The 19,055-nt window shown below is 34.6% G+C and overlaps 5 protein-coding genes and 1 long non-coding RNA gene across 7 annotated transcripts in view; all 6 read left to right on the top strand.

The window, feature by feature from the left end:
- Positions 1-227: 227 nt before the first annotated feature.
- On the top strand, positions 228-4,371 carry LOC111480989. 2 transcript variants are annotated; one of them, XR_002717967.1, is made up of 4 exons: positions 228-366; positions 665-716; positions 799-1,909; positions 2,063-4,371. It is a non-coding gene; the product is annotated as an uncharacterized LOC111480989 (long non-coding RNA). The 2 variants fall into 2 exon arrangements; XR_002717966.1 differs by lacking the exon at positions 2,063-4,371 and having other exon boundaries at positions 799-2,033.
- Positions 4,372-4,473: 102 nt separating this feature from the next.
- LOC111480988 (homeobox-leucine zipper protein ATHB-5-like) lies at positions 4,474-6,237 on the top strand. Its single transcript, XM_023126239.1, has 3 exons — positions 4,474-5,212; positions 5,301-5,686; positions 5,772-6,237. Exons 1-3 carry the CDS (start codon positions 5,149-5,151, stop codon positions 6,033-6,035), a joined length of 714 nt encoding a protein of 237 aa, XP_022982007.1. The 5' UTR covers positions 4,474-5,148; the 3' UTR covers positions 6,036-6,237.
- Positions 6,238-7,604: 1,367 nt separating this feature from the next.
- On the top strand, positions 7,605-9,985 carry LOC111481090 (39S ribosomal protein L41-A, mitochondrial-like). The gene is made up of 3 exons (XM_023126421.1): positions 7,605-7,862; positions 8,379-8,443; positions 9,615-9,985. The coding sequence occupies exons 1-3, from the start codon at positions 7,718-7,720 to the stop codon at positions 9,684-9,686; spliced, it is 282 nt and encodes a 93-aa protein (XP_022982189.1). The 5' UTR covers positions 7,605-7,717; the 3' UTR covers positions 9,687-9,985.
- A 2,285-nt stretch (positions 9,986-12,270) lies between these two features.
- LOC111480927 lies at positions 12,271-13,015 on the top strand. The gene has a single exon (XM_023126161.1). The coding sequence runs from the start codon at positions 12,394-12,396 to the stop codon at positions 12,868-12,870; it is 477 nt and encodes a 158-aa protein (XP_022981929.1). The 5' UTR covers positions 12,271-12,393; the 3' UTR covers positions 12,871-13,015.
- A 1,375-nt stretch (positions 13,016-14,390) lies between these two features.
- Positions 14,391-17,295, top strand: LOC111481044 (pre-rRNA-processing protein TSR2 homolog). The gene is made up of 5 exons (XM_023126335.1): positions 14,391-14,489; positions 14,887-15,100; positions 15,649-15,737; positions 16,562-16,675; positions 16,924-17,295. Exons 2-5 carry the CDS (start codon positions 14,911-14,913, stop codon positions 17,143-17,145), a joined length of 615 nt encoding a protein of 204 aa, XP_022982103.1. The 5' UTR covers positions 14,391-14,489; positions 14,887-14,910; the 3' UTR covers positions 17,146-17,295.
- A 659-nt stretch (positions 17,296-17,954) lies between these two features.
- LOC111481050 (thylakoid lumenal 29 kDa protein, chloroplastic-like) overlaps positions 17,955-19,055 on the top strand; it is a 4,876-nt gene continuing 3,775 nt past the window's right edge. The window contains exons 1-4 of the mRNA XM_023126354.1: positions 17,955-18,144; positions 18,231-18,335; positions 18,561-18,645; positions 18,902-18,936. Of these exons, the coding sequence (XP_022982122.1) occupies positions 18,049-18,144; positions 18,231-18,335; positions 18,561-18,645; positions 18,902-18,936 (321 nt within the window). The 5' untranslated portion in view covers positions 17,955-18,048. The remainder of the gene's footprint in view (positions 18,145-18,230; positions 18,336-18,560; positions 18,646-18,901; positions 18,937-19,055) is intronic.

Below are 19,055 nucleotides of genomic sequence, written 5' to 3'. Positions count from 1 at the left end.
AATTTTTTAATACAAATATTGAAGTTTTTAGTTAAAAAAATTAATTTTAGGTTCTTAATTAAAAAAAAAAGACTTTTAAATTTTTGTGGATATTTTTAAATTTTTAAAAATAAAAATTTAAAATTATTAATAATTCAATTTATTAATAAAGTATTTGTGAGATAAGGAGCGAGAGAAAATATTTTTATTAATTAAGTATTATCAAGAAAAAAATTAAACAAGATGATTGCGCGCGCACGCTACCAAATCGGCTGCTGCAATTCCGGGAACGGAAGTCGAGGAAGAGGGGCAGCCGGCGGCGCCTCAATCCACCTTATGGTTTGTAATCCGCTGGCGGCTACCGCGCGCTATTTTTGTTTGCTAATCGTATATTCTTGATCGAACTGTACATTTTAATTGGTTAAAGTGAAGATCAATTGGCTGGGTTTCAATTTTATTTCCACTGCGATATCGGCCTTATAAATTGGCATGTATATTATCCAATTCATTCGCTACCATTCTGCCGATTTACGCATGTTTAATCCCTCTTCAGTCACTCTTCTCGGTCTCGGTATACGCTTCTTTAACAAAATCATCAAGCTAATATAGAGACCACAATTATTTGATGGAGTTCTTATTTCATATGACTTTCATTTATATCTATCGATTTATCTACTGAATGTAGGGCTAATCGTGGATGAAGTTGAAATACTGGTTTAATGGCGCTTCATTTCGAGGTATTATTTCGTTTTGCCTCTTGATGTTGGATTGTGGGTGCCTTTTTTGTCATTGATTTTGTAGTTAAATTTTTTTTGTTAGTAATGCCATTTTCCTGTCGCAATGGGTCTGCAAAGCTATGGAGGTTGCTGGTATCGACATCTCCTCCTGTTGTACTCCTCTGTCTTCATCCGTGGATTAAACATCAAACCTGGTCAGGTATGCTTTATTAGGTTATCACTTCAAAGAGTTATCACTAATAGAATCAAGTTTTTTCGACGAGATCACCAAAATGCAGCATGATTTGTAGGCCGTCTATGCTGCTTCATTAGCTATTACTGCATATTAATGCCTATGCCTTCTATTTTTGTTTCATACACGAACTATTGTGAAATTCTTCCATACAGTAGCAACTATAATTATTAATTCACATTTATTTAATTTCACTTGTCTGATCTTTCATATATTCTTATCTAATTCAAACAAGTAGGAGTTCCTGTAGATCGCTTTCTATCAGTAATGCTTGTTCTGTAATTTTCTTTTATGGGGTTTGGTCGTTCACCACAGAAGACTTGATCTCGCCTGTTATGTCTTAGAAATAGACGTATAACTAATTTTTATCTTTTTAATTGTTTTAGCCTATACTATAATATAGAGGTCAACTTTATTGAGTTATAGTGGTTAAAGAAATATAGAGGACCCTCGAATCCTGAGTAGGCTGGCATTTTCTGGTGGCTCCTTCTTGTCTTCATGAATGGAAGGGACAAAGTGAAGATCGAGAGTGAAGTTTCAAAGGTTATTCAGTAGTGCCAGACTTTTCTTTTGCAGAAATAGGGGAGAAAGATGAGAAGAAAGCGTAAAAGAAGACTGTGTTTGTTGAGAAAGCTCAAAGATTGGACCCGACAATTTTTGGTCCACAATGTAAGAAGCTAGAAACACGCAAAGGTTCGAGAGGCGAACTGAGCAGAAACCATTGTCGTTACTTGCAGAGATTTTCATGAAGATTACAAAGACAAACCTAAAACTCTTTCTTCATCAATTCGTTCCAGCCAGATATAGCTTTTTGAGGTGTCTTTTTGCTGATTGTGCTTGTCTCCTTGCGACCAGTAAAGGATGGGTGACTTTTGGGCCTCTAACTTGAAAGATGGAAGTTTGGAACTCTTAGACTCATGGTAGAATAAACGTTGTGCCTTCGTATGGGGATTGGGTGAAGGTGAGCCTCTTCATTTATGGAGTCTGGCAACTTTTAAGGCGATTGGCAATACTCTGGGGGTTTGTGGACTATTCAAATATTAATTCTTGCCTCATTGATTGCTTAGATGTGGCTCTAAGAGAGACGAAAATTATTGTGATTTTGTCCTTGCAGAAATCCAGTTAGTCCATGGCAACCATTTTTTTCATGCTCAATGGAAACTTGTTGATCAAAGAAGTTATTTTGGTGCTCACGGAGGCTTCTCGCTGGAAGCTGCTGATTTTTTTTGTAAATGGAATGGTGTTCTAGCCCAAATCCAGTGGATCCACTTGGAGGGTTCAAGATGGTCAAAATTATCCCATGGTTAAAATTCGGTATCCTAACCTCTTGGGAAGTCCACGACCTGGCGCAAGAGTGAACTTTCAAACTTTTCAAGGGTCACACGTCCGCGTTGAAGTTGAAAACCTCTTTTCACTCTCATTGTAGACTCCTTCGGCCGGTTAGTGCACCTTTGTTGTCAGAGAAAGTTCATTAGAGGCTTCGCAGTGGACCGTAGGGAGGAGGAAATCTTTCACTTACAATATGCTGATGACACCATCATTTTTTGCCCTGAGGGGGGTTTTCTTGCTAATTGGTGGTTATTGGTAAAAAAATTCCGTTTTGTCTTGGGTCTCTCCCTCAATTTGACCAAAACTTCTTTAATAGGCATCAACATTTAAGAGGATATCTTGATGTTAAATGCAAATGAGCTGGGATGAAGAGTGGAAAAGTTCCCTTTTTCCTATTTGGGTATACGTTTGGGAGGTAATTTTCAGAACAAAACATTTTGGGACCCGATGTTCGACAAGGTCAGGAATAAGGTTGATAAATGGAGAATTGTACTCTTCCGAAGGGTGGTGGGTTGACTCTTGCAAAATCGGTGACAAATAGCCTTCCTCTGTACTATTTCTCCATCCTCAAAGCTCAAAGGAGAATCATAAATGAAATTGAGAATATGGCTAGGAATTTCTTCTCATGTGGCTTTAGCTCGACGTGTTCTTGTAGTAACTTAGTAAATTGGGGGAAAACTTATCTCCCTCTACAATATATAGGCTTAGGGGTCGAGGCTTTTTAACAAAACAACAATGCCCTTCTTCAAATGGCTTTGGAGGTGTAATCGAGAAAACTTTGCTTTATGGAAGAGGGTTGTTTCTAGTATCATTGTGAAGATCCTCACAATTGGTCTACCCTCCCTGAAAGGAGTTGCAAAAGGAAGGCCATGGTTTGAAATTGCAAACAACAGTAGGTGTTTTTTTGGACGACAAGGCTCGTCAAGGGGAAAAAATCAGGTTTTGGAAGGACAAATGGATTGGGGTAAACACTTTGAAGGTTGTTTTCCGGACATTTTTTATAAGAGGCTTCCATTGTCGATTGCAAGAAAGAAGATTCAAGGGACTGAGATTTGGTCTTGAGAAGCGGGTTTTTTGGTAGAGAACTTGATAGTTGGTTGGGGTTAGTCCAGAAGCTTTATGTTGTCTGCTGGGGGATGGTGATGACAAGGAGCCCTTTCACTCGAAAAGGAAGTCTAGAATTCCAAAGAAAGTCATGGTGTTCTTATGGTCCTTAGCTCAGAGGAATTTAAACACAGAATCTCCTCCGAAGGACATGTAAACAGTGAAGTGCCCATTGACCACATCTTTCTACATTGTCCTTTTGCTACCAAAGCTTGGTCTTTCCTTCTTGACATCCTTGGCCTTTCGGTTTGTATGCCCAAGCACGTTGGCATTTGGTCAGTAGAAGTCCTTGGGGGTTGGAGCTTATCTAAACGGGCTGAAGTCCGTTGGAATTGCGCAGCTAGAGTGCGCCTAACATCTTTGGTTGGAAATGTCTCATCCTATGTTCGAAGATAAGTCTTCTTCTTTTGAGTCTTTTTGTAGAAGTGTACAGTACAACTCAATTCGGCTTGATGGTATGTTTTTTCAGAAGAAATTCATTTTTAATTATAGCCTTTCCATGATTATTTACCACTGGAAATCTCCTCTTTAGTTTTCTGTGGGTAGGGAAACGCTCTTCCTCTAGCCCTCTTAGGTTGTTTGTCCCATTTTTTGGGTTCAGATACCCAAGTTTTCAACGGTTATTATCTTTTCTAAAGTTGAATGTTCAAATTTTCAAAAGACTCAATAGTCATTTGACGATAGATAGATGTAAAGTAAATTATATCCACGACAAATGATTCGAAGGTAGATAGGTGGAAAATAGTATGGAATTTACTTGTTTTGGGTTATTTCATCTTTTTCCTCCATGTTTTTTCTAAATTTCTTGTGTGTCAATTCTTGCTTTTAATTTTTTCTATATATTATTTGTTTTGGGGATTAAAATCTTTGAGCCAAAAACTTACTGATGCCTAATTGTTGCCATACTCTAGATTGGCTACTAGTAATTGCATATAATTTCATGAAAATTACAGGAATTATATGACAATTTATCCTCTGCATGTGTCTAGCACGTGTTAAACAAGGAGACAAGAGTCTTCTAAAAGCAAAATTTCAAACAAATTCTATATTTGTTTGTAAAATTATTTTTATTAAAGGTTTTGAGCAGACTACTTAAGATTAATTTATTTCAATTTTTTTAGATGTTTTTGTTCTTATGGTGTCCCATAGATTTCACCATGCATGTAAGGATTTATGAGAATTTTTCATCGTGACAGTCATTTTTCGTTAACTTATTTTAATTATATTTTTATTTAGAAAAGAAAAGCAATTCTGTTGTCATAAATGTCTATCTACGATAAAAGGCAAAAGGGAAAACCAGGCCACAACCCATCCATAATCCAGCAAAGCTAAGAACTGGTCCTTGATCAGAACCCTCCCCAAAAAAGCGATTTAGAAAGCAGAAGCGGTGCTTTTTTAGAGCTTTTTAAGAGAATAAATCTGATTATATAAAAACAACAAAAGGTGAAAAGCCTACACACCATTCCCTAAGTATACCATTTCAAAAAAGACTGTATTTTTCACTCCCTTCCCTTTACTCATTTCATCCATAATGATTAGACAATAATTCAAAGAACAAATCTCATTTTCATTTTATTTTATTTTCTCTCTGCCATTCCACTTGCTAAGAAAAAGCCTCATAGGAACTTCTTTTCAGCTAATGCTTGGCTCTGTCTCAAAAAAATTGAGGAAATGAAAGCTGAGAGAGACAGAAGCAGTATCATTTTGGTTTCACCATAAAAATTCCGCCATTTGCTCTGTTTTTTGTTATCTTCTTCATTTGCAGTGATGATGATGAGATTTGATCGCCCAGAATCCTTGGATTCTTTCAGTTCCATCTTCACCCCTAAAGGTAAATAATGCTCATAACCAAATACCCAGCAAGGAAATTATGTTTTTTTTTTTTTTGGGATTCTAAAAGGTCTCTGTTTTTCTTTCAGAGCAACCGAGCTCCACCACCATAGGCGGATACAGCAAGGAGTTTCAGGCAATGTTAGACAGTTTGGAGGAAGAAGACAACAGTGAAGATGGCGGTGGAAGCAGCGGTTCGGCACCGGAGAGAAAACGCCGGCTGAAGCCGGACCAAGTGAAGGCCTTGGAGAGACATTTTGAAGTGGAAAACAAGCTCGAACCAGAGAGAAAAATGAAGATAGCTACTGAATTAGAGCTCGAGCCAAGGCAAGTAACAATTTGGTTTCAAAATCGCAGAGCCCGTTGGAAAACAAAGCAATTAGAGAGAGATTATGGAGTTCTTAAAGCCAATTACGATGCTCTTAAGCTGGATTATGATGTTCTTGAGAAAGAAAATGCTTCTCTTGCTTCAAAGGTAGTGAAAATAAACTCCATTTTTAATTTGGAAAACTGGTTTTGGCCTTTTTGATGCTCTAATTCTGATGTTGAAACGTTGGCAGGTGAGAGAGTTGAGGGAAAAAGTAAGCAGAGAAGGAACAAAGATGAAAATTCAAAGGGAATTGAAAGATGAGAAGAACTCATTTGTTTCCACTAATAACAACTCTTCTCTGAATTCGATGTTGAATTCCTTTGAACTTTCCAGGAAAGTTTATGAGAATCAGACTCAGTTTACGAAGGCCATGAATGAAGATCAAAGCTTGTTCAATACAGAGGAGCCTTGCAATTTCTGCTCTGTTGATCAAGCTCCCTCCCTCCACTGGTAAACCCATGTGTTCTTCCATCTTCTTCAACTATTATCCTTCATCGCCTTATTTTTCTGTCTTGTTTAGACAAGATTTAAAGAGTGATTTCATGTTGGGATGAAAGTATAATAGTCCCATGCCGATTAAAAGGGAGAAGATTATTATTAATACAACCATATGAAGAGATACTCTTAGCGTTGATTAAATTAAAGGCTTTTAATGTTCAGATGTGTTATGCTCAAATTAATTTGGTTTAAAAGTATAATTCCTTTTAAGGCTTTTGGGGAAAGTATTTGCACCCCAAAGATTGAAGGGACGAGTATGACGTGTTTACAATCGAAAGACTTTGAGCTAAAAAGAGGGAGAGTGACAGGCGACAAAGCTCCCACAAAGTCAGGCTTGTGAAAAGAATGGGATAAACTTTAGGGTTGTGAGTGAGTTGTAGAGCAAAATAAAGGTGGAAAAAAGGAAAAGGAAGAGAGAAAGAAAGAAAGAAAGAAAGAAATGAAAGCAAATGGGAAATGAAGATGAAAACTTCAATTTCCTCTTTGTGGAAATGTAAATGGAATTCATTAATGTTTGTTTTTTTTTCATTCATGCATGTTGAAATCATATAACTATAGAAAGCAACTGGGTCGGTGGGTCTCGTAGGAAGGGTGGGACGGCCCGCTGAATTCACATCAGAAATTGGCAAAACATAAACACAAACGAAATCGTCGAATTGTACTTGACATTTTAATCCTGGATGTTTGATATAACCTCATTTTTAGTTTATATTGTTGTTGACATCTCTCTCGAACTTTCACGATATGTGAAATTGACCAAAATATCGTCGCATTACAGTTATGACCGCCGACAACCCTCAACCATTACTAGCAGCCATATTTGCCAACTTTGGCCCCTACTTTCATCAACAATCTTCAAAAATTGTCTTTAAAGTAATTTGATATTAGTATTATCAGTAAAAGTGACTTCTCCCTACCTAATAGTTATATGTAGTAAGCCGTTGTTACTGCCTTTTGCGTACATTCCCATATAACACTAATTTTAATTTCTCAAATTTTGCTTTCAAAACCCTTTTTCGAAATCTCTCTATCTTCGTTTTCTAAAACTTTCTTCTTGAACTGCCAGAGGCTCAAGCATACATCACTTGATCTTAGGCGACACAAGAACGAATAGACTTAACTCAGTTGCGGCTGAAAAGTGAGTGCTGCACAATCGCTAGTCCGTTGTTATCAAAGTGCGATTATGACAAGTGTAGTGTAGAGTTAATCAAACAAATTTATGTGAAAAATGTATTTTAATCCTAAACTATTTTTTATTAGAAAACCCTAAAAAAATGTATTTTTGAAAAACATATAAATTAAATGGTAATTCAATAAAACCTTATTTTAGACGATAAAAAAATGTTGTTTTAATAATAATAAGTAAATAATTTATATAAAAAAAAAATTATGGAGGTACAAAATCTCCTCACCACCGGGAAAATCCACTCCCTTCATACCAAATTCGAAACTACCAACCCGACCCGGCTCATAATATTGGGCCTGGGCCCAGGCCCAATCTTAACTCGCCTCGTATTTGGTCTGAACTCCGCCTTCGTTCTGTAGATCGAAGAAGAGGGCAGAGAGAACCATTTGGTAGCCGAAGAAATTTCAGATTCTTCGTCTTCGAATTCGAGAGTGAGGCGGAGGAGAGGAAAAATGGCGTTGGGACTGATTTTGGGACTAGCAAGATCAATGAGGAGGAAGCGCACATCATCTTTGGACATTCTTTCGTCAAAACGAGCTCCACGAGATTACTATAAGGGAAAAAATTGCAAACCTACTGGTTTTCATACGCGCAAAGGTGTGGATAGACTTCCTCTTGCACTTGTATTGATTCTCTTATAGTTTTAGGTTTTATGCTTATATCTTTATGAAAACGTTCGATGATTTAAGTATGATGTTTAGTTGATTGCACTCTAAAAAAGTTATTTATCTTTTGGTGCTACACTAATTCAGCATGAGGAGTTTGAGTTAGTGCCGTTAAGATCCAATTCTATACTAAATTAGCGACCGTGTTAGGAAGATAACAAGTGCTTCTAGAGATGTGATGTGATTATTAGGTTGCTTCCAATTTATTTTTAATTGAACAATATTTGGGGTAGAGATTCCAACCTCTTACCTCTTGTGGTCCAACTCATTTTAGCAGCAAGTGAGTTCTAATTCTAGATTTTAGTCTTTGAATGGTTATGGAAACTTCTACTAACTTCTACTAACTTCTACTGACTTCGGTCGAGAATAAGAAAAGAAATGAGATATCAGATTTGAAGTCTGTTTATAGGTTTCAAATTTGTACTTAAAACCTAGAAATTTCTTTCAGGTGGATACGTTGTGGTGCCAGAGAAACTGCCTAACTATGTCGTCCCTGATTTGACTGATTTCAAGGTATTTTTTCCTCCTCGTTGTTTAATGTAAAATTTAGAAATGGTTATCTCTCCCTTCCCAACTCCATCTCTTTACCCCTAGTTTCATAACCTTCTTTTTTTTGTTTGTTTTTTGAAAATTATACTCGCACTTTCAACAAATTTTTGACGTAATTTTCATCTTTGCTAAAGAAACATTCAAATTCTTAACCGAATTCAAAAAACAAAACAAGTTTTTATAAACTAATTTTTTTTGAATTTTTAGAACTTGTTTTTGTTTTTAGAATGCGACTAAGAGCTCCTAATGATGCTTGTGGAGAAAGCAGATATAAGGAACTTCTGTCTGCTGAATAAAATTTTTTGGGATTGTGATAGAGCAATAATAGCTTGCATCTTGATACCCTTGAAGCTTTGATCCTCCATTTAGTGATTCTGTATAATAAAACTTGCATCAATTTTAAAACAGTTAAGATGAACGACAATATCAATTTTCATGCTGAATTCTGGTATGTCAACGACCATTATCATATTTAGATGTACATATTCGTTCGAAAGGTCAAAGTGCAAAATTATATCATTGATTGATAATAGTTCTTGAACTATTAGTAAAAAACCAAATCACACTCTTGATCCAACTACTCTTCATCGGTATGTGTTTGTCAGTCCCCTGCATAGTTTGATGTTCTCTTTTGCTGTATGGATTTCCGGGGTTGGGGGAGGCTTGGCTTGACTTGATTTGGAACTCGTACTTGCATGTATTATTCTCCCAACATTTCTTTGCACTTCACCATGTAGGATCCTTTGGTTGAATGCATTGCTTGGAGCTTTCTTTAGTTACACTATTCCATGCTATTGATGATTTGAAACTTGGTTATTTTAATGCTTTAGGTTATTTTAATACTATTTCCTTTACTGTTAAGATTAACATTCCAAGTTACCTTTTCTTGTGGATTGTACCTCAAACTTTCGTTCACTTGTTTATTCTATCTCCTTTGTTCTTTTAATATAGGAACTTAAATTTCTTGTTTCTGTGTTTAAAGAAAACACCATAAACGAAAACTTCCTTTTGTGTCAAGTTGACTTCCTAAGTGGATAATACACTGATTACCGTTGTTAAAATCGATGGTTTAATCTCCATCCCTTCAACTGTTGGAAGTCAATGTAATGTTGAGTGACTTGTTCTTTGTTTGCAGCTCAAGCCATATGTATCTCAATGTCCCATAGAAGCTAAGACTAGTGAAGCTGGTGAATCAACTAAATCATAAACGAAGAGTTACGTGGTCTTTTTCAGTCGATAGCAATTTGCGTCTTGTTGATCGTAGACAATTAGGTCCAAATTGAGGCGATAAAACTTAGAGGTTTCGTTCCCTCGAGATTGAGGGAAATGATGTATAAAGCCCTGGCTCATTTGAGTAGAAGAAAGCAGGCTTCTCCTGCTTCAAATTCTTGTTTCGGTTCGCTTTTTCTTCTAAGATATTCTTGAAATGTCAAGAGAAGACAACATTGTTGATCTTGACGGATGCAACTGCATAAATTTTCAGGTATGTACGGACTTTTGGTACAACTTTTTTAGTGTTTTAATTCTAAACCGTTTTTTTTTTTTAAAAAAAAAGCTTTTAAAAATTGTTTTTTTGAACAAAAAAACACTTAAAAGTCAAAGGTAAACCAAATAGGCCTGGGAGAAATATAGACTACTCTTGTTATTTATATCCAATTTTAGTTCTTAATCATACCGTCTAATTGTTACTCGAGTATATATGAGATTTAAATTATACATTATACATTCTTTGAAGCTTATTCCATGAAACAATGGCGTGGAGTGGGAGGTCTGAACATCTAGCTCCTTTGTTAACGGTATCTTCCTTAACTAGTTAAATTCTTTTTGAGTTAGCTCGTTTCGAGTTTAAATCACATAGATATGATTGAGATGATTTCTATGTCGGTGTTTTGATTTCTTGCTTGTAATTGTAGAATATGTTCATGTCTAACTATTATTATCAAACAAAAATTATGAAAGGGTACTAAAAATGGCAAGAAAAATCAATTTATTCAAACTTCTAGATAGAATCTGCCCATTAGTCACAACTACCATGGAGAAATATAGAGTGCCAATGAACTTTCCAAGAATTTCTCTCAAAGTATCGTAGTCAAATATAAATATATTTGAAAGGTCCTATTTTGTTGGGTAATTAATTTATTCCCAATCTTACTTTAGGATTATTAATAATTTTTAAATTAGTTAATTCTAGAAATTCATTAGATTTTATAAATTTACCCTACCCTATTTAAAATTTTGAAATTTTCTAATAAATTTTATATTGAAAGATTAATGCAAATTTATGTGTAATATTTAACCATAATTCTTCTCTGTTTTTGTTAAATTGAAAATGTTAACGTGAAACATATTATTTTTTCACTGTACAAAAAAAATATATATATTATAGAGTTTTAATTTTTACCATTTTTTTCTGTGTAAAACCATGTTTTAGTGGTTACCATGGGTTCTGGTACGTGGTTTTGCATAGAAATAGAAACGCTCCGTGTTGAGGAGTCATGAATGAGATATTTCGAGGTCGAGTAGACTTTGTTTTAGCACGATTAGGGATATGAAAAGAAGGGCTACACAAAAATGGATGAAATCTTGCCTACCTTAATTTTAATTACTAAAGGAGAATGAATTCACCACGATCATCGGAGGAAAGAAAAAAAAAAAAAAAAAAAAAAAAAAAAAAAAAAAAGACAAAACGGCGTCGTTTCACGTTGAAGGGAAACAAGAATCCCATTTTTCCAAAACCGACGTGTCGTGTTTTAGTTTGACTTCTTCTTTGTATTAACTTTCCACGTCGGCGGTCTCACAACGGCCACGACAAGCAAACGTGGACATTGATTTTTAGCATTTTAAAAACATTCCCATTTTCATCATTATTAAATTAATTTTAATTCATTTATTTTCTCCCAAACCAAATCAAATAAATTATAAATATGAATTAATCAATTCATTTTGATTTATCTTGTAGTTATTTAAATTATGATTTAATTGAAATAAACATAATATTTTTATTTTAATAATCCAATTATAAATTGTTCAAAATATAAAAAGACTGAATTAAATAAGTTCCAAAAAAAGTTTTCTAAAAAAAGTTGAATTAAAAAAAGAAAAAGAAAAAGTTTAAAATAAATTAAATTAAATAATACGGAAAGGATACCAAGAATGAGCACATTATTAATTTTTGTTAGCAAAATTATCTACCACTTGGGTTTGGACTATTCTAATTCTTCTTTTAAGTATTATATTTTTTTACAATTTTGAAATTATAGAAAAATGAAAACAACTTAAGTATATGTTGTTAATAAATTGAGACCACTTCTAAATAAGAGTAGTCCTTAAAGTATGATTAAAATTGTTAGAGGACCCATGTCAGTATATTGGAGTTGACTTCATTGTTAGTAACAACGAGTAGATAACATGGTCATAGGACCCGATATGTTAGTGTTGACTTCATTATTAGAAATAATGAGTAGATAACATGGTCATAAGACCTATATCGGTATGTTGGAGTTGACTTCCATTATTAGAAACAGCCAGTTGGTAACACGGTCATATCATAACAAATGTAACTGTGGAGAACTTAGTCGTATCGTAGGATGTAGAAAATGAATTTTTAATTGAATATTTTGAAAAGTAATTAAATAAATAAATAAATAAATAATTTAGTTGAAAAATCGAAATTCTTTTGCAACAAAAGATTTGAAAATTTGAAGGGTTTGAATTCAAAATAATGTCAGTGGTTCTGTTAGCCAATGAGAATGCGCCATCTGTCCACGTCATGCCGCTCTGTTTCTGAGAAATTCCAAAGAAGTCTCGTATGAACGCTCATGAAATGAAGCTTCACTTGCCCTTTTCACCAATACCGCCTTCTTTATATTTCAAATCCATTTCCTCTAAAAAAAAACCTCCATCTGCTTCCTCCAATGGCGAACCTTCACAAATCCAAGTCCGATTACGATGATCTCCGCCGCCGCCGCTGCGGTTGCTGCAAACGGCATCCCAAGCACCGCCAATCTCCCGGCGTTTGCTCCCTATGTTTGACAGAAAAGCTCTCGCAAATCCTCTCCGCGACTACTTCATCGCGTAAAAACTCCGATTCTCTTTCTTCTTCCTCCTCCGATTCCTCTTCTTATTACTCCTCTGTTTCCTCTTGTTCTTCCTGTTCTTCGCCGAATCGGCCTTACGATAAGGCTACAGCGTCTTCGATCTATAAGAAGAGTAGATCGTTGGCGTTTGCGTTGCGATTTAGACGAGGAGCAGATAGCGATAGTGGAAAGAAGAGTCACCTAGGGTTTTGGTCGAGGTTTCTGAATCGGCCGAGACGGAAGAGAATGGAATTGGAGGAGGCTTTGATGCACTCTAGAACAAGCGCCGTGGTGCAGGGGAACGTGCATGGCTGAACAGAATCGCCTCGCGAATCGTGATTTCTTCATCAGTTTTTTCTTTCTGTTCCGAAACAATTGAATCGTTAGGGTTTGAGAAGATTTTGTTTGATTAAACATGTAAATAATCCATACGAATTAGCGAAGAAATTGGCTTCTATTCGACGATGTCTTAGGCTTTAAGATTCCCCTTCTTCAATCATTTTTGTTCTTTAAATTTTTTAAATTTTGTTTATTATTACTCGTTCTCTTTTTCTACTTTCTTCAAATAAATGCTTTAATTTTTCAAAACGCCCCATTTAAATTTTAAGAGGAAAAAGAAAATCATCTGCCCATCAAGCTATTCTATGAGATCTAGAAGTATGAACACAACTACAAGCTAAAAATTGAATAATTATTCAATTAATAAAATGAATAATTATGTTGATAAACATTTGATTTATTAATTAAGGTCGTAAATAACAATTTCATTAAGGAATAATTTCATGAGTTTATAATCAATGAATACTACCTCTATTGGTGTGAGACATTTTGGGAGTCCAAAGCAACATCATGAGAGCTTATACTTGAACAATATCATACTATTTGTGGGGAGTCGTGTTCATCTAACATGATATCACAGCCCTCCACTAAACTTAGTCCTATGAATAGAATCCTCAAAGTCGAACAAAAGTAGTGTGAGTCTCGAAAGCATTTTAATACTCCAAAAAGAAAAAAATGAGTCGAGCATCGATTGATTATGGACATGATACTATATAATATCATTACGGAGAGTCAGAGTTCATCTAACAATTTTGCTATCAAATATAGAGAATTAAACAATAAAATAATTTTTTCGGTAGAAAAATATATATTTGTTTAAGAAAAACTTTGGACTTAGAAAAAAAATAGTTATATATATATTAATTATTTAAGCTATTTTTGCATGAATATTTGCGTAAGAAAAGTCTAAAAGGGCATGAATAACCTTAAATTAGTTTTATTTTTGCAAGAAATAACGAAAGTTGGCCGTACAAAAGAAAAGTCTAGAAGGGCATGAACACCGATGCTTCCTTTTTATGCAAATTGCAAAGAAATTGCCTTTTTTTTATATATTAATAAACAAAGATGATCATTATATTTAGAAAATAATAATTACTTTAATTATTTAATCACTTCTAAACTTTCCATTTTTTATAATAATTTTTTTAATTTCCAATTTTGTATTTAGGTTTGGGATAAAATCGTTTTTTAAAATTAATTAATATATTAGTTATAATTTGATAAAATTGATTTTTTTAAAATAAAAGTTAAAACACTAAATTTATAATTTAAAAATTAAATCTCTACAAAGCTTAAAATTTAGGGATTAAATTTATAAATTAAAGCCCAATTTTCTCACGTTTTACTATTAAATGTTTATTTTAAAAAATAAATAAATGTGCATGTGTAAAAAATATAAGAATACTTTATTAATTTATTAGATTTAAATTTAACTAAATATTGCGATTCAATATGATATTACTTTTTTTTTTTTTTTACTTTTCCTCTTTAAGTAAATGCTTGTGCTTTCTGCTTAGGGCTCACCAATATCCTGTAACTGTTCTCTGAATCCAATCGCAGCTCCAATTTCGTTCACGGCTCTCAATTTCATCGAGGTTCGTTCATAATAATATGTTTGTTTTTAGGATTTGCTTTGCTGATTGAATGTTTGTTTCGGATTTGCTATCTTTCTCCGTCTCACGAACGATTCGAAGTGAGCAATGATGCAACAAATCTCTCTCTCGCGTTCGTTCCATTTACATTATGAAACCATATTGTCAATTGTGAAGTTTTTTTTTAGAGAGAATGAATTTCTGTACGATTGATAAGCTCTGCACTGCAACTCGTTGTTGGCACACGATTTTCTTTGAAATTCCCCACTTGGTTGAAATCAAAAGGGGAAGAGAATTTGTTTTGATTGTTACCTTGTTATGTTCTTTGATAATGGCATGATATACATACAAGAAGATTACTCTTGTTAACCTATATGTGCTTTGGTAATTGGGGTTTTAGGGTTTTACGCGCGGAGGTGGAGAGATGGAAGGTGGCGGAAATCGCCTTCTCCCAGCTGATGCTTTTCCATTGTTCCAGGAAGGTATCGGGTTGGTTTTATCTCGTTGGTCAGCTCTTCAGTTGGCGGTGGACAATGAGTGGGGTGGTCGTGACTCTCGTCGTAAAGTTGAACTATTGTGCTCTGATATTTTTACATGGTTTACGCAGAACAAAGGTGATTTGCTCCTCCCACTTGAATAATATTGGTACCATCTTTATGCACTGTTTAATGTTGCAAACAATTAAAATACTTTGTTTTACTATAAACATAAAAAAGGAATCCATTAAACGACGAGATCATTGTCTTATAAAGCTCACTGAGGCGTGCGCCTTGCTTCAAAGAAGCAACGTTCCCTTAATGAAGCGTGCTTGAGGTGTTGCTCCTCAAGCCTAATTCTTACCTTTAAGCCTTAAGCCTTAAAGGGCTATAACGGATATAGTGCTTTTGTGTGCCTTGGGCTATAAAGAACACTGGGTGAGATTATTTGTATGATTTCTATTCACATCACGATGTTTTCTTTGATGTTCGGTTTGGTCAATTAATGATCTGAATTTTCTTCCTTGAAGAAATTCATTTAGTTCAAATTATTTTCAACTTTTCTAGATGATAGTTGATTTGTGTTGGAACTTTATACCATGAAAGCATAACATTTTTGTCGTTTCTCATTTCAGTACTTCATATTGCTTTTTCTATCTGAAAAAGTTGCAATTTTTATCTTGCAGAGACACTATATATCGATGACTTAGAAATGATTCTTGATGAAACTATGCTTTCGTTGAACACTCAGGTTGATGATGGTAGCATTGAGGAGGTATATTTTATACCGCTCTTGATCCTTGTTTGTCTTTGAGTTAAGCCCTCTTTTTCAGAACTAAGGTTAATAGCATGCCGTTATTTTAAGACAGTTAATACAAATATTTGTTTGAACTGTGTTGGTGAAATTTATTCTCTTAATCAAATAAATTTATTGTATATTGAGTTTAGTTGTTTACTAGTTGCTAATTACTGTTGATGGATGACTTTTCTACCTGATTTGATTCTGGATGGTTTTCATTGTGACTTGTGAAAATTGAGTTCTGTTAGAGGTATTTTGAAAATTTTGATTCCACGTCTTAAGAGTCCCGTTGCGTGATGCTTTTGGTTGGAATAGTTCGATATCCTATTAAACTTTTAGCTATTTGTTATGGCTAACTTCAGAAGATAGATGCTTGGAAGACTGCGGTGATGGTATAAATAACAACCTAGTGCAACACAATGTAGTTCGTTAGTTTTCGAATCTAATAACTTTTTACATCTACGCTCGAAGTGAATTTATTTTCTTTGTTGTCATTTTTTATGTTCTGTAGGAGTTGACTGGAAAAGCACTTAAAAAGTTCATAATTTCTAATAGATCTGTCTAGTCGCACTTTATACCTGCTCCACATTCACCTTGTTGCTCTCTATCTCTTTTGTTAGAATACTTGGTTGAAGCAGAAAAAAAATGAGATACCGAATAAAAACAGAATTCGTGTATTTACTCTTATTAATGTCTCATATTTAAAATCATCTCTGAGAAGTAAAATATGTTACTATCATGTAGCTCGTTCGAGATTTGAGTTATTTACTCTAAATAATGTTTTCTCCCTAATGGTGCAGGTTGCTGAAAAATTGATTTTCATGCACGAGGAGTGTGTGGATGGCAACTTTAGCTCTATCGGAAGGTTAAGACAATCCCCTCTTCCACGAGGTGCTCATTCTCATGTTAGTCAGGTAATGTGAATTTTTGTCCTAACCAGTCGATCGGTTCTTTCGTAGCTCGATTTTGAAGCAAAAAGTATATGTTGAGAAGGAACTCGTTATTCAATAGTGTGATTTTGGTAGTGTTTGATATTCCTTGGTCTACATTGTCATAGCTTATGGTGAAAAAACTTGCAATTTTTAGAGAATCTTTCATTCATTGTACAAAAAGAACAAAGATTTGGCATTATCATCTAATTTTGGCATTGATTAATTTTAAGGCTATGAGTGATGAAGAAGAAGAAGAAGAAGAAGATGATGATGATGATGATGGTGATGTTGGAAATGGAAGCGATGGCATGAGAAATGATATGATGGTGGATGCCATACAACAACAACCCAGGGCTGTCAATCAGCAGCCCCGTCCAGAGGCCTCAGCTCCAGCTGAAGATGGATGGGTTCAAGTCACATCAAGAAGAAGTAGTAGGGGTACAAGAAATTAGTCCCAACCTCTCTCAAATTAGTCCATTTTACTGGCCACTACCCATCAATTTTGTTTGGTGTGAAGATATATATATATAACATATTAGAATTCAGCTTGTGTTTTTGGAGATATCACAGAAGTACGCCATTGTTTTCGATTATCGTTTTGTTGATTACTTCTATATGTTCATCGAGTTTGGTAGTTAGATCGAGTAGCTGCATTTTTTAGTAACGTCCCGACTGACGGGTTGACTTTATTAGGAGAACCAAAGGATTTTAGTTGGTAGATTGATGCTCATTTGAATTTTGGTTTCTGTTTTTTATTATAGATTTTATCTTTATTAAAGAAATATTTAATTTCTTAAATCAAATTTAAAAATAGAAATTCAAGTTTTATATGGATTTATTAGAGGGCTGATTTAATTTATGATTTAATAACATTTAACTTGAATTTCTTAAATATTTATTTTTTTAGAAGCTATTATATTTCTCTCACAAAAATGCTTAATACTATTATATTTTATTGGTTTAAATCTTTTTTTTTTTTTTTTTTATCAAAATTAAGAGAAAATAAAAGACTTAAATATCATTAATCCTTAAAATTACTTTTTACAATATTTTATTATAACATGTAACAGATTGTTTATATACTTGAAATGCATTTTAAATTTTGTATTAAATTTGATATTTGCAAGAATTGGCCCGAAACAAATGATACGGTGATGGGTCCGCAGTCGAATGACGTGGAGGACACGTGGATGCATCCAAGTGTGGATCAGGATATGGTCACAAACTCTGAGTATCCACAAATATAGCGCCTTAGGAATCTCCTGTTTCCCGGTGTTCTCTCTTTCATCGTTCCATCTCCTTCCATAGCCTCGCCTTCGAATTACAGAGAGCTCTCAGCAGCTAGCCACTCGGCAATGGCGGTCTCCTTTCTCTCTTCCGTGCCTTCTTTTCTTCCTCTTCTTCCTCCTCGAACCGCCATTTCCCCCGCTACTGCACATCCCTTTCACACTGTAAGTCTTTGCTTTCGTTGTTGATGCGAACCGCATTCTTATAGTAATTGATGGCTGATTGCAGATTCTGTCGTGTGAAATTTCAGGCTAGAGTTCGTTGTGGTCAGATCAAAACGGATGCTATTGCTAGCAACGATGATCGGTTTAGTAGAAGAGATGTTCTTCAAGGTTTCGGTGGTACGATTGCCTTGGTGAGAGCTATTTCTTTTTTTATTCTTCTGAATTTCTACATTCTTTTCTCCGTGCCGAGAGAAATGTGTTTGGCGAGTGAATTAATTCGACTAGTGCACTGCAATTGATTGTTGCTTAGAACTCCTAATGTAAGAACAGAGTGAACGATCAAACATTTGTACATGAGCTTGAATGAGTTAGAATGAAGTGATTATGAGTTTCTGCCAGTTTCGACCTCTTCTTAGGGATTACTTGTGAGCTCTGACCATATGGTGGAACCGGCTTTTGCTGCTGATTTAATACAGCGCAGACAGCGATCTGAATTTTTATGTAAGTTATATCAATCTACAATATTGTTTTCCGTTTAACTGTTTGCTTCTATTTTTTATGCAATGTCACCCATGTCCTTGTGGTTGAAACATAGAAATTTACTTATAAAGCATGTTATCTCGACCATTTACTTATTTTGCCGAATTAAGCCTAACTCAACTAATACAAAGCATGTTATCTAGACACTTTGGAGGTTTGTTTGTTCCCACCCCACTTGAATATTTTACTTATTTCACTTTTACGTTACTGATTGCAGCAAATATCAAGGGGACCCTTTTTACTGCTATTAAGGTATTAATCGAATAAACCATTACTAGACTTGAGCGGATAGACCCGTAGATTTTTTTTTTTTTTTTTTTTTTTTTTTTTTTTTTTTTTTTTTTTTTTTTTTTTTTTTTTTTTTTTTTTTT

Source organism: Cucurbita maxima, unplaced genomic scaffold, assembly GCF_002738345.1.
Source record: "Cucurbita maxima cultivar Rimu unplaced genomic scaffold, Cmax_1.0 Cma_Scf00006, whole genome shotgun sequence".
NCBI lineage: Eukaryota > Viridiplantae > Streptophyta > Magnoliopsida > Cucurbitales > Cucurbitaceae > Cucurbita > Cucurbita maxima.
This window is presented reverse-complemented; position numbering and strand designations above follow the sequence as displayed.